Source organism: Ascaphus truei, chromosome 3 (assembly GCF_040206685.1).
Source record: "Ascaphus truei isolate aAscTru1 chromosome 3, aAscTru1.hap1, whole genome shotgun sequence".
NCBI lineage: Eukaryota > Metazoa > Chordata > Amphibia > Anura > Ascaphidae > Ascaphus > Ascaphus truei.
This window is the reverse complement of record NC_134485.1, coordinates 391,442,577-391,470,154: the sequence shown is the minus strand read 5'-3', so window position 1 is coordinate 391,470,154 and position 27,578 is coordinate 391,442,577. Positions and strand designations below refer to the sequence as shown.

At 40.3% G+C, this 27,578-nt stretch overlaps 1 protein-coding gene across 4 annotated transcripts in view; it reads left to right on the top strand.

Moving 5' to 3' along the window:
• CNTN5 (contactin 5) overlaps positions 1-27,578 on the top strand; it is a 1,772,202-nt gene that overhangs the window by 1,709,653 nt on the left and 34,971 nt on the right. For 3 of the 4 annotated variants that reach the window (XM_075592453.1, XM_075592451.1, XM_075592452.1), the window contains one exon: positions 15,961-16,070. In XM_075592453.1, coding sequence (XP_075448568.1) covers positions 15,961-16,070 — 110 coding nt within the window. Of the gene's footprint in view, positions 1-15,960; positions 16,077-27,578 lie in introns of those variants that run through there. The other variant, XM_075592454.1, reaches the window with a different exon arrangement.

The window sequence follows — 27,578 nt, the reverse complement described above, 5'->3', positions numbered from 1 at the left end:
CAATACAAAAACGTCTCTCATACACAACCAACTTCACAGAAATGACAAACAGACGAGAAAACAGTTTTACATTACTTTGTTTTCCTAAATAAACAACTTAAGCACAGAGCTAGTTAATACCAATGAGAATGTTGCACAGTCTTAAAACTAAGGAGAGTCTGTGCCTCTCCTTTCATTAAATTAGAAATATAGCAAAACGGAAAGAATGTGTCCAGTTTAAGAAGTCTTCGCCTGGCCAAGACGAATAAACCTTTTAAACTATCACCAAGGACAGAGCTGAATATATGCTCGTACTTCCCCCGTTGTGGTCTATTTCTAAAATTGGTGTACACCTTTTAAAACCTTTTAAAAATTTAGACTTCATTGTGAGCAAATAATATTCGTGTTTTTGTAAGTACTTGCAAGATTTTGGATGGTGATTTGTGTATACGTGATACTTAGCATGCTTTATCTTTCACAGAGGTAATCATTAAGGAAAAATTAATCAGGGTTCCAAACAAAATTTTTCCACATGAGGAGGCATACTCTCTCCACAGGGACTTGCACTCTGAGCCCCCCACGGGCAAAGCAGTAGTTCCTTATCCCTAATTCTAATTGTGATAGAGGCACCAGGTTCATGCGTGAAAACAACAACATGTTTCTTTGTCTCATACTTATTAACCTCTTTACTTCCAGGGTCCATTACAAATAATAGCAGCAGTGACAAATACAATTCTTATACTTTATACAATGTTAGTTCTCTCAGATCAGAGACGACAGTCTAGTCGTGCACAAAAGTATGGACTCTATACCAAATACAGTTGTCTTAATATTAACTGGACTCTATACCAGTATAATTGAACTGTCCACAGTCACAATTTAGGTTAGGCAGGCAAGACCCGTCTGAATTTAGACAAAAATAATCTCCTAAAATAATTTTTTTTTTTTAAACTCGGTAAGCTATAACCTTGGTTTTTCCTGGTTCTCATCTTAGGGGATATATGTATGAGCAAAAATCTATAGCAGATAGCTAACAAGCAAGCACAGCACAATATATATGAGCAAAGACAGCGTTCTTATGCAATCTATATATACTTATCACTTTATAGACATATATATACTTTTCCACAGTCACCTTAGAGTATTATCAGATATACACGTATATCTTATTCCTTTGTCCTAGTCAGGGACACTAATCCCTGACTAACTATATGAGTCTAAAACTCATGTTTATGGCAATCTTTTGTCCCAGTCAGGGACTCTAATCCCTGACTAGCTATATGAGTCTACAACTCATATGTTTATGACAATCTTTGTCCCAGTCAGGGAATCTAATCCCTGACTAATTTTATGAGTCTACTACCCATATGTTTATGACAATCCTTGTCCCAGTCGGTGAATATCCCCTGACTAACTATATGAGTCTACTACCCATATGTTTATGACAATATATATTTATAATCTTCCAGTAAGGGTTTATTACTACAATAGGGTTTCTAGATAAGTAGACACTGGAAGGATAAGACAGATAAACTTGTATCTTGGACTTACCCCCACCGATGACTTCTTATCCCCAGCTTCTGACGCCACTTGTAAAATTGTCCTTTACTCCAACTCAGTATGGACCTTCCCCTTCACTCGGATAGACCCTCTCGAGAGGTCATTAACCCTCTAAAGTGCTGTATCAGGAAAAGAAACGAGCGCTCGGAGGATTAAGTAAACAGGTCAGAATACAAGCTCTTTACTTTCTCCCGTTTATTTCATGTATACAGACAGATTATATAGTCAAGCAAGCAAAACAAGCTGACGTGCAGAACTTGCTTCCAATATTCTGGCATTATCTCTTTGTCTACAGAATTCGGAGAAATTGCCACAGGATAATGAGAAATAACGTATGTATGTAAGTACATATGTGTTCAGACTTTCTGTTCAGACTTCAAGGACTGTCATCTGACCACATTCCAGGCCCTTAGCCAAAATAGATAGGGCATATGTGGGGCAAAGGTGACCAGCAGAATAGCTATGTGACTATTTCAATATAACTTGACTTTATAAATCAATATGGAGTACCCCCTATAAAATACACATTATCAGCCCTGGAGTGGAATCAGCTGCCCCTCGGTAAAGACATCCGTGTGGTAGGTGGTAAATGGCGAGTCTTGGGTCCTTGGTTTTACAGTCACAATCCACCGACTAGCTGCAATGAGCAACAAGTGCTATCAGCCTCATGCGGCAGGGACGCGATCTGGCCACGATCCAATAGTCCCCCAGTGATGACGTCATTACTATATGGTCCATTTTGTGTGTACCTGATTGCATATATATTTTAGTTTTATTGATTATTATTATTAGGTTGATTCATAATATTTTATTAGATTGATTGATTATATATGTCACTTGGCACTACTTTGCCTTTTCTATGTGTGTGTACACACACACACACACACACACACACACACACACACACACACACACACACACACACACACACACACACACACACACACACACACACACACACACACAGTGGTGTGAAAAAGAAAGTACACCCTTTTTAAATTCTATGGTTTTACATATCAGGACATAATAACAGTCATCTGTTCCTTAGCAGGTCTTAAAATTAGGTAAATACAACCTCAGATGAACAACAACACATGACATACTACACCATGTCATGACTTAACAAAAATAAAGTCAAAATGGAGAAGCCACCTGCTGTGCTCCACACATCCCTCTTGTGAGGACTCTACTATTGCTAAATACTTCCATGCTGGGTGCACGCCTGTGGAGCCTTTCTTCATTAAATCATGAGTTACCCTATGGAGTTTTTACCCTGTGGTAGCTACATTATTGCTGCCACTATAGTCTAAGTAGTTTCTCATTAAGTGTGGTGGTTAAAAGGTTTGAATTGCCCTATGGGCTGTTTGTTTCCCTATTACACCATAAATCCCACTCTAAGATTCATGCCTTACTCTATGGCTACTACTGTTTTATGAATGATTCTGTGGCAACTGTTGTTTAACGTGCTTAAAGCACTCGAACTGCTTAAAGAGCTTGCCCAAGGACTTGATTCTATAGTCCATTGAATATATTGAATGACTCACATTAAAGGACATTAAGATGAAAGATTCACCTTTAACCTGTTCAAGGTTCTGTCGCACTGATATTTGGACCGTGTTGTTTGTTTGTGTATATAGTATTTCTGAAATACTACCAGTGCCATGTGCTATCGCAGGGAGACAGTCAGAGATTAGGGAGGTTTATGCATGGCTAAGAAAGTTGTGTAGGAAGGAGGGTTTTGAGTTTTTATAGCACTTGGGCTCCTTTTCTGAGAGGTGCTATCTTATGCTAGGGGCGTATTGCACCTCAATGAAGAGTGATGTTCTGTGCTAGGGGGGAGAATGTTAAAAAGGTTGGAGGAGATTTTAAACCAGGATGGAGGGGGAGGGGAATGAAACAGATAACGAACTAAATAGAATAGAGGAGGATGCAAGGATTTATGGAGGTAGAATGGATGCAAGTGCGGGTTTGACAAGCAGCGAGACACCCATAGTAAATATAGATAATACTAGAAAACTTCTAAAGACTAAACTAAAATAGGCACAGATACAGTAGGATATGATAATAGTACAGGCTGAAAAAAACTTAAATGCATGCTTGCTAATGCAAGAAAGCCCGAGAGATAAAATGGAGGAGCTTGAATTAATAGCTACAAGGGAGCACTATGATATCACAGGCATTCCTGAAACATGGTGGGATGAAACTCGTGACTGGGCAGTTAATTTAGAGGGTAATTCCCTTTTTCGGAAGGATCAAGCAAATAGAAGAGGAGGTTGAGTATGCTTTTATGTTAAACCAGAATTAAAACCTATTGTAAGGGATGATATTTATGAAGGGAATAATGAAAATGTAGAGACCTTGTGGTTAGAAATTATCAGTGGAGGTAAAAGCACAAAGAAAATGATTATAGGGATATGCTATAAACCACTAAATATCGGTGAGATTGAGGAAGATAAAATACTTTTGCAAATGGAGAAGGCATCAAAACCAGGTCATGTTTACATAATTGGTGATTTTAATTATTCAGACATAGACTGGGGCAATGACATTAGCATTACAACAAAAGGAAACTGTTTTTTGGGGGGTGCTTAAAGACAATTATATGACCCAAATTATTGAGGAACTAATCATGAGAGGGGCAATACTGGATTTGGAAATATCAAACAATGTAGAAGTAATAGAAAATATTCAAGTCCTGGAACATTGGGAAAAAACCCTTGGAAAATAAATATAAATGAAATAAGTCAAAACCAATGTGGCTAAATAAACAGGTAGGGGAGAAAATGGAAAAGAAGAGGAAGGCGTTAGGATTCTTGAAGTTTGGAGGCTGCATATCAAAATTAGAAGGAATATAACAAAAATTGCAAAAGGTTAATCAAATTGGCAAAAATGGATAATGAAAAAAGGATTACAATAGAAAGTAAATCAACCCTAAAACGTTACTTACCTTCATAACAAAAAAAAACAGAAAAGAAAATATAGGACCCTTTCAGTGTGAGATGGGCAGACAGATTATTAGAGATAAGGAAAAAGCAGAGTTATTAAACAAATTCTTTGCCTCTGTGTTCACCAGGGAAGAATCAATTTCAATATTAATGGCGCAGGAGGAAGCCACAAACTCCATATTTATGAACAATTGGTTAACTGAAAAAGTAGATCATAGACGGCTTGTAAAAATTAAGTAAATAAGGCACCAGGCCCCAATGGCATACATCCAAGTGTTATCAAGGAGTTAAGTTCAGTAACAGCCAAACCATTACATTTAATATTCAAGGACTCCATTTCCACAGGCTCAGTACCACAAGATTGTCGTAAAACAGATGTTGTGCCTATGTTTAAAAAGGGAGCTAGATCACAATCAGATAATTACATACCTGTAAGCCTGACTTCAATAGTGGGGAAACTACTTGAAGGTTTAATACGGGATAATATTCAGGAATACCTAATTAAAAACAAAATTATTAGTAATAATCAGCATGGATTTATGAAGGATAGATCATGTCAAACTAATCTTATTTGTTTCTTTGAGGAGGTAAGTAGGAAATTAGACCAAGGTAATGCTGTTGATGTAGTATCACAAAGGTTTTTGATACGGTTTCACACAAGAGTTTGGTGTACAAAATAAAGCAAATTGGACTAAGTAAAAATATATGGACCTGGATTGAAAACTGGTTGAAGAATAGACAATAGAGGGTTGTCATAAAGGGAACTATTTCAGGTTGGACTAAGGTCATGAGTGGAGTACCTCAGGGATCGGTACTGAGACCCCTTCTTTTTAACTTGTTTATTAATGACCTTGAGGTTGGCATCGAGAGCAAAGTCTCCATCTTTGTTGAAGATCCTAAATTGCGTAAGGTACTGTAGTAGGATGTAATTTCTCTCCAGAAGGACTTGGAGAGACTGGAAACTTGGGGAGTTAAATGGCAGATTAATTTTAATACAGATAAATGTAAGGTTATGCATTTGGGAAGCAAGAATAAACAGACGACTTACAAATTAAATGGGGATAAATTGGGGGAATCCTTGATGGAGAAGGATTTAGGAGTGCTTGTAGACAGCAGACTTTTCAATAGTGCTCAAAGTCATGTAGCAGCTGCAAAGGCAAACAAGATCTTATCTTGCATTAAACGAGCAATTGATGGAAGGGAAGTAAACATAATTATGCCCCTTTACAAAGCATTAGTAAGATCACACCTTGAATATGGAGTACAATTTTGGGCACCACTCCTTAGAAAATACATTATGGAACTAGAGAGAGTGCAGAGAAGAGACACAAAATTAATAAAGGGGATGGACAATCTAGCTTATGAGGAGATGCTAAAAAAATACATCTATTGCAAACATATCAACAGTAAGAGGGACTTCGCAGCAACAATGATTTTCTTACAGCAGCAATAACATTCTTCCAGCAGGTGATTTCTAGGCGCAAACCAGGAGGGGTTTTTTTCCTCAGGATTTAGGGGCTCCCCAAGAGGAATGTCCCAACAGAGTTTAGACTAGCGTGTGTACTGTTTTTAGTTGAGATAATGGGGACTTATTTCCTTTTGGACCACCAGTTACTCACCGGTTCCCAACTGTCCTGTCCTAATGCACAGCTAGTCTTTTTTTTTTATAACTTTGATTTTATTAGGTGATACAGTAAATACATGGTAACACAACCCATTGGCTTTAGTATAATCACCCCTTTTCTCTACCCTATCCAAAGAAACTGACAAACCGGACACACAAGACAGAAAGGGAGACGTGACCAGAGGGTGGGAGGGGGGTGTGTGGAGGAGGCGGCAACAGATGGTGATCTCCCTAAGGGGAGAGGTGAACCAACTCTATTAAGAGAGGAGGAACCTTCTGAAGGGGGGACCTCAACAAGATGAGCGGCTAAGCACGACCGCTATGAGGGGCAGTCTGCCTATGGAGATGTCATTAAAGATGCCCTGGTTCAAAAGATCCCTTCTGTGTGAGAGTGAAGTTATTCCACAGAAGGAAGCACCAAGAAGGAGTTCCCCCTCAGATACTTCCCCTGCTGCCGCAGAGATCCTGATGGGGTGGAGGCGCTGTAACCGAATGTGAGTAGGACTCCGAGCACACTACCTCAGACGCCTGTCATGGTGATATTCCCCATACCAACCAAGCGGGAGACTCAGGAGTCCTGTTGCCAGCAGGTGCATCACACATCACACAGACATGTAATGGGGCCAGTAGATGTGAGATTGGGTGGGGGCCCCTAAAACCATAACATTTGCATCTATTCAAGGCTCCTAGTCACTTTCATTAGGATATGTTATGAGGAAATGTATAGTGGCAAATAACTACCTAATTGGGTTACATTGTATCAGCACCGTAAATTAGCACAATGTTATTCTGTGTTACTCTTATCATTACAGACATGTAATTGTAAGCGACAGATAGTTTCTGTGAAAGCTATTCAATTTAAAAATTACACAATTGGATTTAACTAGAAGTAGCTGTATAAACCCTATTGGTATCAACGTTTATAGGGGCTACAGGGTTCCTACATAACCATTTTACATTAAGCTGATATATCTTCCTATAGAGGTGAGAATAACAATGTTACTAACCATATATAATGTCATTAGGTAGAAATGTGTCATTCTACATATTTATTTTTTTTGGATCCTTATTGTAAGTTATTCCTAACAAATACTGTAGTTTTGAGGTGAGCACCCTACATTATTTGGTGCAGCATCAATGTTATTTGCAGAATTCTTCTACCATGTACATTGTATTTAATGCATCAGTGCTAAGAATGGAAATAGTGGGGCTGCTGGAAAAAAATAAAAAATGTTTAACACCATTTCATTCTCATCAACCAATCTGTCTATTTATCACCTTTGCACATGAATAGAGAAGGCATTTCCTAACAAATTAATCTCTTACAAGTAGGAAAAGATTCATTAACCGTAAAGAAACACATACATCTTCATTTCGTTGTATTTTAAACATAGATATCAAAATCATAATTTATAGTGAGTTTATTTGTATTTTAGCTATAGAATAAAACATTTTCACAAATGTTCAGATATAATAGTTTTGAGAACTGCAAAGTAGGGGTTCCAGGATGTGTCTACCTGGGTATTTAGGGCTTATAATGTGGTTTGACCTAAAACAGTAACTGATGACTGTAAGGCAATGATCTTTCCATGAGAAAGTGTGTCTTGACATTATGTGCTTATCTTTCGAAGATATGCGGTAAGGCTTAACGTCACATTACTGTAAGTCACGTAACTGAGCTTTGTGGATCTGGGCCTTAGAGTTATTCATCAATGTACTAGTCAAAGAAGATCAGCCTATTGTCATGTTTTCCTGGTTTTCAATGCTCATGGTCGGTTTAATCAAATTGCATAGAAAGAAAGCCCTGACTACATAAGTAAAGGGAGGCATGGAACTTGGCCCAAGGGGCCTTGGAGTGATGGTTTAGGTGTGGGGGGGGGGGGGTGTGGGGGTGGTGGTAAGGAGGATTAATTAGGGCTACTATATGTTGCTTAAGGGACTGCAGCCTTGTGACTTACTTCTTTCATACCCTGACCACCTCCCCAAAATTTTGGAGCCTGTTGACAATGTTGAAATTGATAGAGGATGAGAAAGCAAGAGTAGTTTGCTTGACATGGGCAGGTTGGTGAGCAACGGGGATGACAGGACAGCCTTTTGGGGTGATGGTTGGTTCTCTCACTGGTGCAGCGCTTCCATCTTTTGCAGGCTCTAGGAGCGCTAGAGACAATTCCTGCAGGAGAGCTTTCTTCTGCAACCCCCCTGATTAATTGCACTCCAAGGCAGGGTAAATTAAAGAACTGTAACTTTATTCTTCAACATAGAATACAGCCTCTAGCTGATTCAACTATGTTCCTTCCTCCAGATAGTCCCTGGAATCAACCCAGGAGGTTTTAGGCCTCCAGAGACTATCCTTTTCTCTTCCTTCACCCCCTGGTGGGATGAGGCATAGCTGTCCCACTCCCCCAAGGGAGGGGATGGAATGTAGTCAGAGCCCTGACTTTACACTCTCTCATGGGAGAGAACAGCAATTAAATTTGGCTGTGCAGCCCCTTAAGTACCATGGGGGAGGGACCCTGATTGGGCAGGATAACAGACAGCAGGCCTACCTCACCCTGCCACTCAAGGGAGCTGCTTACTGCAGGGGAAACCCCAAATTGAGCCTAACACTGACTGCGCTGTTGCAGTGCTTAAGTGTTAGGCAGGGCAGATTGTTTAGCCATGTATTCTTTTTGGCTACTAGACTTTTTACTGCTCAGGGTGCAGTGGCTAACAGATGGGCCCCTTTCTCTGCTACTACAAACCACTTCCAACTTGCCAGTAAATGGCTGATTTGAAGAATGATTCCAGGATATGGTGATTACTTACTATACACTGGCGACACACTTTATTCGAGCTCGGCTAGTCCCACGAATTCGGGTATACCCGGGTGTATTGAGGTTTGTGACTGTTTTCTGCCCGAGTGCATTGGGTTATTTTCCAGGCAGGGATTGAAGCATTTTATTCCCGCTGGCTGCAATACTGCACAGTATATATATATACTGCATTACAATTCATGAATTTATGCCATCTGGTAGACACGCGAAGCATTGCAGCCTATTAAATCCTAATCATTATCATTTAACAGATCAGCCGCCCGTCAGCCAGGCATGAACCCAGGCTGGGAAGGCAAACGCAACGGGGCTTGTCAGAGGTGAGGAGCGGCGCATTCCAGGTATCTGCCAGGTACATACTGGGTATTTGCTCCAATAAAGTGTGTCGGTGCAGTACCAACACCAAATTAAGGAACAATTCTGAATGCCACTTCAATTATTTATACTATTAATACATATACCTGATAACATTTACACATGCAGCTCTTATAGGCTTGTGACTAGGAGAAGGTAAGAATTTATAAGCTTTATTCAAGTGCATTATAGTTAATGCACACTGCATGTGGAAATGATCAGCATTGTGTGATAAGGGGGCCAAGTTTAGCTAAGCTATTTAGTTGGGGTCCTATCATTTTACAGAATGCGGCATGTTCAGCATGGTCATTAATAGGCGCTGCAGTATGTTTGCTATCTTTAATCCTAAAAGAATAGGTCATTTATTTCAAATGTGAAGTCATACTGTGAGTGGTTACCTGCTACATTAAGAAATGGTGGTGACATGAGGCAAGCCGCAGGTCAGTGGGAAGGCGAACTCCAGCTGTAGCACCCAGTTGTATATATGCGCATTGGTTATGCTGATAACCAAAAATAAATAATCATTTAGAAAATATATACAGTAGCTCATATAGATCAGGTGAGTTAAGCATACTGTAGGTGTGGAACAGGATAACTTGGATCTTGTTAACAAGTACCTGGGAAGTAGCACTCAGTTCCTCCCAGGCTCAGGCACTGTCAGATAGAGGAAGGTTTCCAGGGGCACATTTGCAAAATACAGTCCCTTCGTTGTGATATTGGTGAATACTGTACTTTTCCATTTGAATGCATTTTATTAATCAAATTCTGCCTGAGGTATGATGGAGTAGTAAAGGAGTCATTGACCTATATGATGTGAGCATCATAAACGAGGGTCTGGTTGGCATGGCACACATTTGGACAAGTCATGGGGAGAAGATTGCTTTCAGGCTACTGTTGGTTTCCAGAACGCTATGTTAATGGATATATGTCAGCCAATTTTGGGGAGCAACAGCTGGATCTGTGGTGACTCGTACTGTGTCCATTGGGCTGAGAAGAGTAGGAAGCTATGCGGCTGTTGGTGGCAGTGAGGCAAAGTTGAGGGGTTTGAGTTTCCTTGATGTTGGAGTGGTGTGGACTGGTCAGTTTTGTCAGGTAGTTAATTTGGAGGTATGTGAGGGTCCCAACAGGATGCACTCTTGCGTCAGGGCCAGGTGGGGTGGGCCCAAGGGTATACTCCTAAGTGGGACCCCAGAACCATGGGGCTTACTGAGTTCTGTTGTGGTGGTGAGAATAATCAGGTTCAGCTGGTTGGGGCTACTTTCTGACTATGTCCAGGAGTGTTGCTGTTTCTTTAATAAAAGGCAAGTGGCCATTTTTACCCAACCAAGATATCTGTATTTATTTGGGTGGGTGAGGAAATTGAATGGGCAAGAGTTGAGGGTATTTTGCATCGAGACCTGTAGATATTTTAACAAGCTTAGTAACGTAAAACTTCATGCGGGTTATGAATAAAACTAACCCAGCTTTAAAACAGAGTAACAAAACAGCACCAGATTTGTCCATTCAATCATTTCTATTCAAAGCAATAAGATTATTTTCTATGTACATTTTTTGTCCCTATTTGGAACCAGTTTTTAGCTGGAATAGTCTGATACCGCAGGATACCTATATCTCCCCATCACACCCTCAGTTGGGGATTTGAATATGATTAAAGGGTAGTTCCTCCAATTGTATATATTTTTTTATAATCAAAGCACTGACTTGCCTTTACAGCAATGCAATTATCTAACATGCTGATTCATCCATGAAGATTTGCTGCTTCATTAGATTGGTGCAAATAAATGCCCCGCCTTTCAGTGATATATCAAATAGTCCACGGTCCGGTTCTTTTCTCAATTTATTTAGAGACAAATAGAACACATCTTTTACAGCATCATTTCAGTCAGTTACATGAGGTTTTCAGGCATACATACATAATTTGGTTATAGAGTGGAGAATCCTCAGCTTGGTTGATGTTAGATGATTCTGGATTCTATACATGCAGGCACAATCTTTTATACACTTAACTAATCTTAACATACAGTAGCAATTACTTATTTTTATTACTGTCAACCAAATGCCCTTAGTCAACCATCAACGTTAGAACAATGTTCCTTCATTTAGCAATATTTACTTTGATTTGCAAAACGTCTCTGTTCTGTCATTAAGTAAATATAGGATTAACTGTGTTCCTAATCTTTAAGACCAATCACTATTGTATTGTTGTACTAACTATTTTGTAACTACTCCAATATAATTTCTAACTTAATACTATAGTCCTTATTTTAACTAGTTACATGCTAAATTTACACACACACACACACACATATATATACATATACCATATACATATACCATATACATACCAAAATAATAAAGGGGATGGAGAATCTAACTTATGAGGAGAGGCTAGCTAAATTAGATTTATTTACATTAGAAAAGAAGCATCTAAGAGGGGATATGATTAGTATATACAAATATATTCAGGGACAATACAAGGAGCTTTCAAAAGAACTATTCATCCCACGGGCAATACAAAGGACTCGGGCCATCCCTTGGAGGAAAGGAAATTTCGCCAGCAACAAAGGAAAGGGTTCTTTACAGTAAGGGCAGTTAAAATGTGGAATTCATTACCCATGGAGACTGTGATGGCAGATACAATAGATTTGTTCAAAAAAAGGTTGGACATCTTTTTAGATGGGAAAGGTATAAAGGGATATACCAAATAAGTATACATGGGAAGGATGTTGATCCAGGGATTAATCTGATTGCCAATTCTTGAAGTCAGGAAGGAATTAATTTTTCCCCTTAATGGGGTTTTTTGTTTGCCTTCCTCTGGATCAATAAGTAAGTATAGATATAGGATAAAGTATCTGTTGTCTAAATTTAGGATAGGTTGAACTTGATGGACCTACGTGTTTTTTCAACCTCATCTACTATGTAACTATGTAACTATGTACATATATATATATATATATATATATACACACACACACACACACACACACACACACACACACACACACACACACACACACACACACACACACACACACACACACACACACACACACACACACACACACACACACACACACACACACACAATACTGAGTTAAGTTATGGTGAGTAAAACAAGTGACAAAAACCCTCCACAGGAAAGCAAATATGCAAATACAACTGTATGCTCATCTGCATGTCTTAGGCAGGTCTGCAACCCCGCCTTTCCCCATCATCACCCAGCATACAGCACTTCCACTGCAGCAAGGGATTCTGGGAAATGACATGCAAATGAGCACACAGTGTCACCTTTTGCCTCAATAACCATTTTTAACATGGTTCCCTATAGGCTTAAGCTTGCTGCATGGTCACAGCTTTGAGCACAGCCAGGGTTAAGGTGCATACCCAGAAAACCACCCACAGACAGCTTTTTCGACCTTGATGGGTCTCATCAGTGTGGGGTTGATTTTAACCGGGCCTCTCTAAAGCACACAATAAGCTAATTGCCCATTTTGCAATTGCTACGCGGTGTGATATCGCAGCATTATGGAAACGCCCAGATATCCCAACCATCCCAAAAATTCGGAATCGTATTTGGTTTATTTGCCAGATGGAAAAGTTAACGAGTTTAGTTAATGACTCTGGCGACAATTTTCTAAAAGTCTGGACGCCTTGGTTGGCACAGGCAGATATTCCGGGGCTTGAAAGGACATCAATTTGGCTGTGATAGCGATAGGTACGTTCTCCTTGGGAAATGCAAATGGATCCTACGGTAATTATCTAGAGCCCAAGTGTCGGTATAGAAGTAGATGTCCTAGCACTTAGGGCAAAGCCTGGACCTCTGGGGGGTGTGACGGACCGCCCGTGCACCCCGAGACGCACACACGAACAACCGTGCCTCATCCCCTCCCCCCCCCAGCCTGTCCCCCCCCCTCCTACCCCAACCTATATCCCCCCTTTCCTCTTTGTTTTCATGTTTGTCCCCTGACCTGTCTGCATATTCATTTGGTTGACAATCTCTCTGTTTGTCTGTCTACCCACATGGTTGTCAGCCCGTCAGTCTGTCTGTTAGTCAGTCTGTCTGCCTGTCCGTCTGTCTGACTGTCTGTTCGTCTGCGGGTAAGTTGGTTTGTGAATGAGTACGTTTTGTCCCCTCCGTAAGAAAGTTTGTGTCTAACCGTTATGTCAACGTCATCCTGTTGTTATGTCTATCTCCCATTATAGCATAATGTTGATTGCTAAGACAAAATGTACCATATAATGTATTGTGTTTAATGTTAATATGAATCAATAAAAATGTAAGTTACAAAAAAAAAAAGGGCATAAAGAGTGAAACATATTTATTTTTAAATGCAGTAAATATGTAATACTACACAACTGATCTACTGTAGGATTTTGACCTAAATGCTGCTTTATGAAAGTGCAAGAGGAGAGGCTATTAAAGGTCATCTGAAAGAATACTATACTATACTGAACCATTACTGAATCACATTTGACATACGAGAGTAACATTTAAAGACCCCTATTATGAAGTGTCATAGCACTTTTTGACAAATCTTATGACCCAATCCAATGTCTATATATCATCTGATCCAAAGAAATAACACTTTTCATGGTATAGCAAGTTAATTTGCTGCTTCAACAGTAGTTTGAAAAAAAGCATTATTTTATCGTAACCTTTCCGCTGCTGCTCGTATGACATTCTCTAAACTTCGCAAGAGACGATATGACAGAAGGACCGGAAGACATTCAAGTATGCAGAATCATGCAATTTCTCATGCTGGTTTTCAAGGGGTAGATCTCCCTGAGAGTGGTGAACATGAGTCTTTAACAATCACTACTAATCCATAGGACAATGCTTTCTCACAATTGTTTTTTTTCATTGGAAGAAGTGGATTAGAAGTCTATTGGACTAGTATTAGTAGCTAGCAGATATTAACTTTCTGAAGTGTTGAAGTTAACCTTTGGAACCCCTGAAGGTTTACCACAAATATAGCGTAAAGTGCATGACAGGATGGAAAGGGGCAGAGTTGGTTGCTATGGCAAAATTTTAATAGAGAGGGAGATGGTTGGTGAACTTGTAAGAGGGTGAGGGGACTGCTGAGTTTTGTGGAGTGGAATAAGGTATAAAACGGCAGTTAGCGGGAACAACTTGAAGACGTCTCCCACCCTCCATATGGAGAAGTGTATAGAAGAGAGGTTCTGCTGCTGGGGGAGGCAAGAGAACAAATGTATTCTGGAATTGTCACAACACTGGGGACAGGAGGTCCTGGTAAGCAAGTGACTCTGGGGTTGGGAGACAGTTGGTGTATCGCTGGGGTATGGCAATATTGGGGGTGGGGATCAGTTACTAGCCAGATGCCAGCAGGTAGATATTAACTGGTAAGTGGTAATGGGGAAAGTGTCCACTGAGCTGGTACCTGGTATACAGTAGTATACTGTATGTATAGGGGTGCTACCAGGACCAGTTTTGATTGATTAAAAATACTTGTTAAAATCAAATTATGTCGCCAGTTTACCCAAAACTTAGTTGTGTTTTGTTTGAGTGATGAAGTAAAAAGAGGGAATGGGGAATTGTATTAAAGGGTAAATGGCAAGAGTATTTTCAGATATCATGTCATGTTTAGGTTCTTTTTGCAAGTTTTTGGGTATAACAGTTTATGAATGGTCAGTTTACAAATACTGTATATTTTGACTGTGTTGATATATTTGTTACTTTGTTTAAATGATAATTTCTCAGCTAACATAATATTTAAATAAAACGGTTTATTGAACTGTAACTATAAATAAAATCACACATTACCTTTCGCTTGCAAAACCGAACATCCTTATTCTCCCTTATAAATAGTGTGTATACAGTAAATTCATCTGGAATCTGATTGAGCTACTGTATGAGTGTGAGTTATGTTTAAGTGATGGGAGTTGAACAATATTTAACTGTTTTTCTTTCTTTTAATAACATTAACATCAAATCTTGCATTTGTTCAACTATGCACAGATAAAGTATGTTATCTGTGCTATTTCTTCAAATCGGGTATTCATTTATTGTATTTTTGTATTTCAGTTCAATGCAGTGGTAACACCACGGTAGAATGCAAGACATTGTGGAGTGCTATGAAGGGATAAATGTAGACACATGCAAATCAAATATTTTATGTTTAAAATACAAGATTTCTGGACATTTGAAAATACAATTTCCTGATAATCACTGGTTTAATCTCTTTATTTAGAAACCGATTTCTAACAACATTAAGCAGCTCATACATGTAGTCCTAGAAAACAAACAATAGAAAGGTCAATATAGATATCTAAAATATACTAACTTAGAACAAAAAAATCTTATGAAATGGAAAGGATTATGTAAAGTAATATACTGTATCCTGTAGAATGTATTGTTCTTAAATGTGCAGTATTTCCCACATTACAATGCATGGAGTTCTCTGAAGCAATAGCACTGCAGTGTTCAGTAGCAAATAAAACATGAAATAACAAAATCCTTTACCGCCTAGCATATTTTGACAGTCACTAATAGCATATTTATAGGACATGATGACACAAATATAGAGTCACTTATACCTTCTCAGATACATACATTGGAATGTGTTATAATATAGCATACAAGTAACCAAATGACAAGTTCACATGCAGATCTTTGATGGATTTGAATTTGTATGGTGAAGGTTTCATATTTCCATTTTTCTTTCTACAGAACCCAGCAGCGCACCTACAGATGTCAGGGCTGCGGGTTTGTCTGCATCAGAGATTCTTGTTGCGTGGAAACCTTTTAAGGAGAACCTAGGAAAATCACTGGGATTTGAGGTATGAATGAGAATATCAAATATGAACTTTTGCTTTATTTGCCAAGTTACTCTCCCCAACACCAGTGTGTGGGTTGTTAAAAACGTTCGTTAAAATACTGCTTGTCAAGTATTATTCTCGCTGCACACAGCATATAATAGGTTCATTTGCAAGTGGTGGTATACTGTATGTTTGTCACTTTCAGACACCACTTCTCATGCCAACTTTCAGCAGAAATAAAAACGTCCTATATTTGCATGTGCATGCAAAGTCTTGTATATAATGTTTACCCTATTCACTTATGTAACTGTATTTGTAACCGTGTACTATTTGTCTTAAGTCTATGCCCAGGACATACTTGAAAACGAGAGGTAACTCTCAATGTATTACTTCCTGGTAAAATATTTTATAAATAAATAATACTTGCATTTTATCCTGAAACAGTTCTTAAATGTACTGTATCTTACCTGTCACCTCCAAATTTAGGACCTGATGATGAATCATTAGAATTAATGCAGGTGAAATATGTTCGAAGTGCTATTGTTCTGTGCTAAAATCAAATAAGCGTACACATTAACAACAACACAGTCTAGGCATATTTTTTTTATTTTTCTCTTTTCCTTGCTTTAGTAATGTTTCGCAAGACCCCCCTCCCCCATTTTATTATAATTTCCTTTGAAGTGACTATGTAATCAGCACATCCTGTCATTTCATTTTCCTAGCGTCTTAACAGGTTGAATAGAGTTTCCATTAACAAAAGGTTCAAATAAGCCTAATTTATGTTTGTTTGGGAATCCCTTTAAAGTGTACATAGAGTGTAACTTTAACAAAACTATAAACACACAGTTATGTTACTGCATATTAAATTCAATAAATACTGTATGCATATATTGCTCCTTGAGTAATCTGCAAATATGTTCAATAAGTAGGGAAAATTGCATGCTACCCAAATGACAAAGACATGGAATAGTTACTTTGAACTCTGGGGGGAAAACCACACAAAGTGATTTGTCTATCAACTTTCTTATATTTGTGCTTTGACAAAGTGCAGGATTCTAAACTGTGACATACAAGGAAGCAGTTAATCATATTTCTCACATTTGGTATGGATCGCTTAGGCACATACAGTAGGTTAATACTACCTTGGATATGGCAGATTGGATTGCAACAAAGAAGGAAAAATCGGGCTGATCACTTTCTACGAAATTGCCTGCTATATTTCTTGAAGGAGTTCTACTTTCAGCGCTCCCTCAGTGTAAAACACCTTTGTATATTGAAGCTAAGATATGCAAGATGAGATTGACAATAGTGTCAATTCAAAGGCAAAATCACCATTTATTATACTTGATACCCCCATGGTGTGAAATGTGCATTCAGGAATTCAAATTACAGGTCCAAAGTACAAGCATTAAAGTGATGTACTATATTCAAATATGTTTGACATCCCTTTTCTTCTCTAATGTATAAGCTCATTTTCTTGCTGTGTTATTTTTTTTAACACAGAAAAAAATACAAAGTTCAAATACGCAATGAAAAAGTGATGCAAAGCATTAATTAAATTCACAGTTTCTGTATTCTTATAATATTGCATCCTTAATATTAACAAGAAGGTAGCTGAGAGAAAAGCAACTCCTCTTATTTGGTGCACACCCTAATGATCCAATGATGTAAATATGTTATACTTTACTGTCATTGATATGATGCAATATTTCTATGCGAACACAATTAAAATATACAGTTTAATCAACACATTAAACACCTAAGTGAGGCACCCTCCCCCCCCCTTCCTCTCTGGGAGATCTGGCCTTTTGCTACCGGTGATTTGGTGCTTCATACTTGTTAGGTTCCAGGAGATGCTGAGGGTCTGCATTGGTATGGGGAAACAGGACATGCTTTTGGGATGTCATTAGACTGTGTTCTTCTCATGTGCTAGCGCCTCTATTCACAGCAGGCTCCAGCGTGGCTGGACACAGTTCCCACTGTGAAAGTCATCAAGAATACCCCTATCCAATAGACTGTAGACTCAGGCAGGGTTTTATAGAACAGGATCCATTTTATTATAGCATCCACTGCAGATGGTGTTACAGCGAATGCAGTCTATTATAGTACAGGTCCTAGACCTCTGGATGGTGCCTGGACTTCTCTCAGAATTGAGGCCTTGCAATCTGTAGATCTCTAACTGCAGTCAATCCCCTTAAGGGGCTCTAGAGCACGTCTCTCTCCCAAAGGTGAGAGACTCAGACTGACTATAATTTGGAATGGCTTCCTCTCTAGCACAGAGGGGGAGGGCACAAGGTCTGCACTTGGATTGGCTGCACACAGACCAAGTTCCACCTCCACCCCTGTCACTCAGGGAGGCTTCCTGAGGATGGGGAAAACCTAAGATGATAGCCTGCCACAGTCTGCTGCTACCAGGGCTTACATAACAGGGGGCAGAAGCATAGCCAGAACTCGCCATGGCTACACACATATGAACAATACCCTTAACATGTATTAAAATAAAAATACTGCAGCGTTACTAACTGTGTTGCTTAAAACTTGCTAAGAGGATGTGAGTCGCGGTGTTGACAAGTTTTAATCAACACAGTTAGTAACGCTGCAGTATTTTAATTTTAGTACATATTAAGGGTATTGTTCATATGTGTATATGTTGTATTTGATTTGTCATAGTTTGGAGCACATTATTACTAATCACAACACTATATCATTCAAAGTGTGTGTTACTATTCAGTTAGAGAGTTACACTGTGATAACTTACACACTTATCTCTGGCACAGTCAGGTAGCCACATCAGGTGTGGCACAGGTGTACTCTATAATTAACTGCCTCACTTAGGTTTTTTTATCTGTAGCTGAATGTATTTTTTTTATTAAAAGGTATATTTTAATTGAATTCAAATAGGAATATTGCATCATATCAATGACAGTAGAGTATAAGACATTTACATCTTTGGATTATTAGGGTGTGCGCCAAAAAGGGAAGATGCTTTTCTCTCAGCTACTTCTTGCTCATTAACCCCCAATCCTCTGGTAGAACCCCTGCACAGTAAATTCTACATAGACAACTTTCTTGTGCTAGTATTGCAGCCACACCCCACCCCTATTTGTCCTGTATAGTTTAATATTAACAAACTACACTTCCTGGGAGAAACTGAGGATTCACTCTTTTTTTGCTTATGTTTACTTCTTTTGTGGTTTAAAGTTTTTGCACTCAGAGAATGCTCATTTACGAAGAAATAATAAGAAATTCTGATAATCCAGGGTAACTGTCTAAATTTCCTTGCCTGGCCCTGCATCTTGTGATTATTTCTTCTCAAGAGTGGGACACTGTCTCACTTTAAGGATTTTTGCAGTAGATCACCTTGAACCAGCCAGACGCTTGATAATGCATGTGCTTCTCCTTTAACACAGCTATGCCATCAAGATAGCTAAGTCTGTTCTGCATCACCCCTCGGGAGGCAATTATTAAGGTCATGACTGTGGTTTTGAACTCAAATAGAGTTACAAACTTTAACACCCAAGGGATTAATATCCAAGGGTGCTACTCAATGGCAGATACAGCTACACAATTAAAGCTGCTGCTGTTACCCTGTGGAGAGACAATTACTAACTCCTTACTATAATTATAGGTAACTCTAGGTGGTACATTGTTGGAGATGGAGGCTGCCGGGTATATTTTTTTAACTGTACCATTTATAGAATATAACATTTTACTCTCTGTTTTTATTTATGCTCTATTAACTGAAACATGCACTTAAATTGTCTGAGCTGTGTGACAGGGACAGTGGGGAGTTAATTGGTCGTCCTCCAAGCATGATACTATTAAAGCATCAGTCTCATTAATCAAAGAATATTCATTATGTATTAAATTGAAAGCACTTACCAGACTAACACATTCTGAGAAATTTTTAATCTTTGGGATAATTGTAAGTGCATATTAAAGATTCAATAAACATTTGACATCTTACAAAAAGACTAACGCAAAGTTTTATGATCCAGTGCTATTTTAATCAAGTTCTCAAACTGTTGCCTTTGAATAACTTTTGGTCCCCAAAGACCTTTGTGATGGTTCAGAAATTCTCTCAAAATGTCACGTCGGGTAGCTGCTGCATGTACTGTATATATTTGGTGGTTTATTCTATGGGTATATAAACAAGCTAAAGAACCGAGCTATGTAACTATGGTGATCCTCCAAACAAATATTGGTATTAATGTGGTCTGTGATAAAGGAGCATTTTTAGAATCCTGCAACTAATGTAATTGCAAATGTTTATTGTTTGAACTAAGGCCCAGATCCACAAAGTTCCCTTAAATGAGGGCTCATAACGTTCTGTTATCAAAATCAGTAATGGACATTATGTTCCCTGAAGTTAACAGAAAGCCACAAAGTGAAATATATGCAAACACAATGGCTGTTACTTATCGCATTAGCATAGGCTAAATGGCATGTTAAGTTAGCACTGCTCACACTATGCCCGTCTTTCCTAAAGGTGGTGATCCAGACCCTGAAATATGAAGAGGGAGAGCCAGGGGGAGAGTCCTATTTACCAGAGTCCCAAGTGCTATATAAACACCTCAAGGCAACATGTGGAGAGACACCTGTGCTTAAAATGGAGCACACCGTGGATACCTGGGAAATCTGCTAATATAATATACTGTGCATATCATTTTATTATATCCCTCTCTCCATATTCCAGGGTTTGGAGGCTGCAAACACCACCTTTAGGTATGACCTACCTAACGCATCATTAAATCCCTGCGTTAAATGTAACGGAGCTCTGGGGATAGATGTTGTTAAAAGGGATCACCTCTTCTGCATATGTGGCAGTGGCTCCCCTTAGCTCCTTACCTCTGCTGTGTGGAGGGCTGCGGGGAGTTGCGGTGGGCGACGGATTCGCCGAAGGCTCCGGCGGCTCCCTCTGCATGGCGCCGCCATATTGGACTGCATTGAGCATGCGCGAGGTGCTGAGCATGTGCATTGGTAGGCACGCGAGGCAGGCATTAGGCAGCAGGCTCCGTGGGGAACTACAAGCCCCATAATACAAAGGGGCAATATATCACATGGCGCAGATCAGTCAATAGGGCTGCAGCTTCCCCTGGAGAGGGACATAGATACAATTTGCGCGCTGCAGCTACGTTAGTCGGAGCTGGGATGCCATCAGGGTAGGCTGTATGTGTGCAGGACTCTGTGGCACCTGCACTAGGCCAGATATCCCCATTAGGCCCCAGCTAGGCCCGACTCCCCTCAGCTTTTGGCTGCAGCAGGGACAGGCCCATAGATAGGGACACTGCTCCTGTAGTATAATAGTGAGGGACACAGCCAGGACGCAGCTGCATTCTGGCCTCAGGTATTCTGGGACCAGACACCCATCTACTGCAGAGACTATACACGGTGAAACAATCCCTGTGGGACCCATCCACCGTAGACGCTTCCCGGGTTACTGCCACGGATCTGTGGATCCCATCACAAGCACAGCGTCTGCGTGCCCGGGTGTGCACAAACCCGGCAGGTACCCAACTAAGTGCACCAACTCACCATCATCTTTGTGGGCAGTGCTGTCTCACACACTTGGGTGTGTGGATGATTCTGACAACGTTGGGAGGTACGGTGCCCGGAGCACCTCAGTACATTGGGGTAACCCCACAGGGGTATAGACACGGTGTTGTGAAGACACGGTGAGGGGTTGCGGCCCTGTGATGCATAGTGCTTTTGTTTCATTGTTTATATTGCTTATATGTTCACAGTAAAGTGCTATTGTTTTATTACATTATTGTAATGTAATTGTATTGTACATATATGGTCCTGCACGGGCTTATCCCACATAGTTAGGATCCCACGCAGGTGGAGGCGCTGTCACCTATTGAGTCAGGTACAGCCCAGGCTCCCAGCGGCGGAGGTTCAGGTCTCCTGCGAGCCACAGGTAATGCACACACACCGTAGATGCCTTATATCCCAGGGGATGTGGGAAAGTGCGCTGCACATATCATTAGCACTACCATGCATTATAATAACTTAAGGGTTTGTTACAGCTGCAAACAGCACTTAACATAGCGTTAGTGAGCTTTGAAGATACCTGTTAGCACTTAACAAGGCGGTAACTTAAGTTAATGCCTCGTTAACTCAATTACTGATCTTTGTGGACCAAACAGCAACAAAAAATGCAAAAAAATGCACAAAGCAGCGCACTGCACTGGGAGCCTGGTGGTATAAAAATGAAAAATGTATTGTCTATCCAACATTACAAAAAGGAGGTATAAAGCCTTTAACTCGTTTCACACAACAACATGCTTTATCAAGGAGCACCTTGTTGTGTGAAACGCGTAGGAGGCTTTATACCTTTTTGTAACGTTGGATAGACAATACATTTTTCATTTTTATACCACCAGGCTCCCGGGGCAGTGCGCTGCTTTGTGCATTTTTTTTGCATTTTTTGTTGTTGTTTGGATTTCTATCTGTGGCTGGACACGCCTCCAAAGAATCTAATTGGCTCTAGGAGTGGGTAAGATCATTTGAGGAAATATTATCATTCAAGATTTACTACAAAGATTTGGTGAGTTTTGGACTTTCATTACACATTTATCTCCAATGAGGTAACGGCGAAGTGAGAATATAATTTTTTCTGTCACCTTCAGGAGTATTAAGACGTGTTAGGCTCTAGTCACTCACCTAGTAGTACACCCACTTCATAGTAGAGCTTTACCTTTATGATTCATTTATTGAAAATAATTAATAACTTCATATCTTCTTTGTGGACCTAGGCCTAAATAGGAATTGAAGCTGGACAAGGTCACCGACAGACTGAAATCTCCAGCCACATTTAATATTGTTACAGTATGTTGAACATAGCTTGTGACTTATATGTCTTGAACTAGTAGCAGATGTGACTGTATACTGTATATAACTGCAGCATTGGAGAGACAATTGAGCCTTTGATTGATTTTAGGAGGTAAAAGATATTGTAGGACCAAGTTATTATTCTCTTGATGATAAAATCATAAATTTGATCAAAAGCTTTCAACAAGCACTTATTATAACAAAAGTATAATACGCAGTATTAACATCATTATAGCATATTTACTATTTTAGGCAGAAAAATTTATATATACAGTACACAGACATTTCAATATCCATTCTGTAGATTAACTAATACTGTATACTTAAAAAAATGTAATACTCCTCAAGATTAAAATTATTATTCTGGGGTCATTATCTTTCACTGAATTGTCACTCTGCTTTAATTTGAAGATTCATTCACTACTTTCCTTTTATCACCTGCTATGAGAAAAGTGTTTTCTGTCTATTCTCTAAAGATGTAATACTGTAATCTGTACTGTCACATATACTCTCAAGAGCCTGTTATGGTCAAAGTGATATTGATCGTATACAGTAGTTTATAGATGTAGCAAGACTTACTGTCCTCAGCACCGTGGACAAACAAGCAAAAGTCCATGGCGCCGGGGGCAATGTTTGCCGGGATCGAGCTGACTGGGGTCTATGCTTCCCAATGGGACATCCTGCAGCGCTAATCCTTGCTTGATCACACTGACTGACTCCTTCATTGCAATTATCCCAATAACTTCTCTCCTCGTGCACTGTCCCGTAAGCTTAAAACTGTCTGCCAGCCCCCTTGATGATGTCCCATGTCCCTAAATCTCCTCAGTCATTTAAAACTATCTGCCAACTCCCCTGATGATGTAGATGCCGAATATAGATATCTATATTATGAGGGGGGATACTATAGGACACTATTCTGTCATCAAGGGGGTTGGACCGGAAATTTAACACTGTGGGCAATGTCCAAACCCATAGATGCTGTAGATCAGGGGGGCGCAAACTTTTTTCCCTGCGCCCCCCTGCCGGCTGTCCCCTCACTCCCGCGCCCCCCCCAACCCCAACTTACCCGCGCTCCGGCGTAATGACGTCACGTTGCCATAGCAACGTGACGTCACATGACCTCGCAGCGTCATTTTGACGCCGCGTTGCCATGGTGACGCAGGAAGAAGCCGATGGAGCCACGGTAAGTTAGGTTTGCAGAGGCCCTGCAGCTCCCCCGGCACTTAATTTAAGTGCCTTCGGGAAGCGCGCGGGGCCTCTGTAAACCCCGCGCCCCCCGTCGGTAGTCTTGCGCCCCCCCTGGGGGTCGCGCCCCACAGTTTGCGCACCGCTGCTGTAGATGACCGATTATGGTCCTAACGTATTCTCCCTCATGATGTAAATACCCTTATTTGGTAATCTACGTCATCCAGGGGTTGGCAGACAGTTTTAAATGACCAAGGAGATATGGGGGACATGGGACACTAACGGGATACTAATGGGATACTGCATGAGGAGAGTAGGTATGGGGGTTATTACATTGAAGTCAGCAAAGGACTTAGCAAACAAGCAAAGGATTTATTCAGAAGCATGGACCCCCTGCAGTATTAATAATTTCTTTTTTTGGCATCGTAATTGGCATGGTATCGCGACCACACGTGAACGCAGCACCAAAATCATTAAGTTTTGCCACATCTCTAGATACATTTATTTTGTGCAGTAGCTTCCAGTTTAGAGATGTACATGGTTTAGATATAGAGGCCTATGCACTAAGCAGCAATAAGCCACTTATCGCCATCTTATCGCCAAAAAAGCCTACAGCGATTCAGTAAGCACCGATAAGTCGACGATAAGAGACCTTTTAGGCAAAAAAATTTGCTGAGGAAAAAAAAATTGGCAAATGAGCAGCGATAAGCCACTTATCGCCAGGTTTTCAAACTTGTGCAATTCTAGTAGCCCCGATCAGCTTATCGAGGCTTATCGCAGCTCTAGAATTGAGATTTCCTCTCAAAATCGTCACACCAGCAAAAGTTGACAAGAAGGTGGTGAGAAGCTGCCGAGAAACGGCGAGACGGGACTTAGAAAAATAATTACATTTTTCCTACGTCGAATTGATGCCTGGGGTTTCCAGAGCTGATATCCATTAATATCAGCACAAGCAGCCCCCGGCATGAATCCCATGCAATAAAAATGCATTTACAGGCAACTTCATTACATTAACGGCTATCCACTAAGGCAATGAAGGGGTTAAGGCACAATAGCAGCTTTATTGAGGACAGAGGGGGTGAGGGATGCGGCTACTATTCCTTTGACACACACAGGAACCACCTGAAGACCCGCAGGGACCACCCGAGGGCCCTCAGACACTTGTGGGAACTACCAAGGGCCCCAGACACCTGTCGGGACCACCCAGGGACCTTCAGACACCCGAGGGTACCACCCGTGGACCCGGTTGGGGCTTCTAAACACCCACGGGGACCACCTGGAGGCCCATGGATACCCGAGGCGATGACCCGGGACCCCTGCCTCTGATTTCAGCCTTGGGGATTCCCTGCTTCCCGAGTTACAGGCCCAGATATGGGATGCCGGTATCTCCTTTATTTAAATCCCCCGATCACGTGATGCTTTAAAAATGGCGGCGATACCGGCACCCAGTGCCCCATACCAGGGCCTGTAACTCGGGAAGCAGAGGGTCCCTGATCCAGAATTCAAAGCAGTTCAGCTCAGGAGATCCCCTGCTCCCGCACATTATTAATAAAAATGACATTAAAGCAGCTTCATTACCATAGCAGATAGCCGCTACGGTAACAAATTTGTTTAATTTTTTTATTTGGGTTTTAATACTAGTGTTTTACAAATCTTGTCCAGCTAGTCATGGCTGATTGGAGGGTGGCAACCTCTTTCCTAATTTAAACTCACCCCCTCCCACATTTAAATGGTTATGGGCTCACTCCATAGCATCTTCCACTCAGGGGAACTTGCCTGCTTGCAGTTTGGCTGTGACATCTCTAATACAGAGTGCTTTTCCTGGTAATGTACAGGTTAATAAAAGCTTCAGTCAGACTCAGAACTTTGCAACTAATATTGACAGATTTACTATAAATCATTCTTCCTGTTATTACACAGGTTATTAAGAATTTATATTAGCGTTAGGGACCCCTGATATGTGGTCTGCCTTGGCGTTGGCTCAGGGGCTTACAACAATTTTGGCCAAAAATGTCAAACTAAAAGACCATTTTACTTATTAGATATTTATACATATATATTTAGGCACTGTACCGTGTATGAGTCTCACTGGATGTGCTAAAAACTGAGCTTTGTCTGTGTTTTATGTTCTGTCTCTGGTTTTAAAATATATATTGCCATGCTCAGTAGCACTCCTCTGTGACACTCATATGCTTATATATATGTTGTGGTCATTTTGGGGGTTCAATAGGAGCTTGTTAGGTGTCCAGTATGTTTTTCAGCTCAGGAAATCCCCTGCTCCCGCACATTATTAATAAAAATGACATTAAAGCAGCTTCATTACCATAGCAGATAGCCGCTACGGTAACAAATTTGTTTAATTTTTTTATTTGGGTTTTAATACTAGTGTAGATGAGCAGGGGGTCCCTGGAGCAGAACCGCATTGATTTGAGGTCTGGGGACCCCCTGCTTCCCAAGGTACAGGCCCTGTTATGGGGTTCCCGTATCTCCTATGCATTTAAATGTCCCGTGTCACGTGACCGTGGGAATAAAATGCATAGGAGATACCGGCACCCCATAACGTGGCTTGTATCTCGGGAAGCAGGGTGTCCCCGAACCTCAAATCAACGCGGTTCTGCTCCGGAGACCCCCTGCTCACGTACACTAGTATTACATTTTATATTAAAAATGGTTGATCTCTGACGAGATTTGCGCAGGGACTCACCCTGCTGCAGAAAAAACGCCGGGTGAGCCCTTTTCAGAGAGTCAATCAGTACGTTGCTGGATACTCGCCAGTTTAGCAAATGTTGCTATCACAAGTATTCGGGGCTTTCTGCATACCGTTATAGCAACGCTGTAAAAAAGGGCGATTTAAACAGGATGGCGATTTTTTTTATCTTCGCTTAGTGCATATGCCCCTTACTGTTTTCACCTAAATTACTACTTGATCGTTTCTCTTATAATTTTGTTTTGAGAGATGATTAACACTTTGATGAAAGAACCTGCAACACCTACAGTATGTCTAACCAGCTGAAATGTTGTTTAATATCCACATAAACGATGTCCTACGTCTCTGTCTAGTTAAGAATGCAAAGAGAATTTTAAGCATCCATAAATTGTAATATGTACTTTGGTGAATTAATATGTATGCCATGTAATTTCCCAAAAAAGCACCTTGTGCTGCCGGTATTTTGAGTAAACTGCATTTACAACAATTGAAAGGGGGGAAAAAAATCGCATTTCAGCCATCAGTTAAAATAAAGAATATACTAGAGATACTAGTACATCAAAAAGGCAGTTGGATTCATTTGCATATAAAACAGAATTCAAATGTGTTTCTACTTGATAAAACTTTTTCAGCATAGTTGATTTCATTAGATGTTTTACTGTGTTCTATAATGCATAGTGACTTGTTTTATAGAAATAGATTGACTTGGTTAAGCTGCATTGCTACAATATTATACAGTCATGTTTTCTTCTACCATCGCCATTTATTTAAATGTTCTTGCTGGATGAACTTAATGAATTATT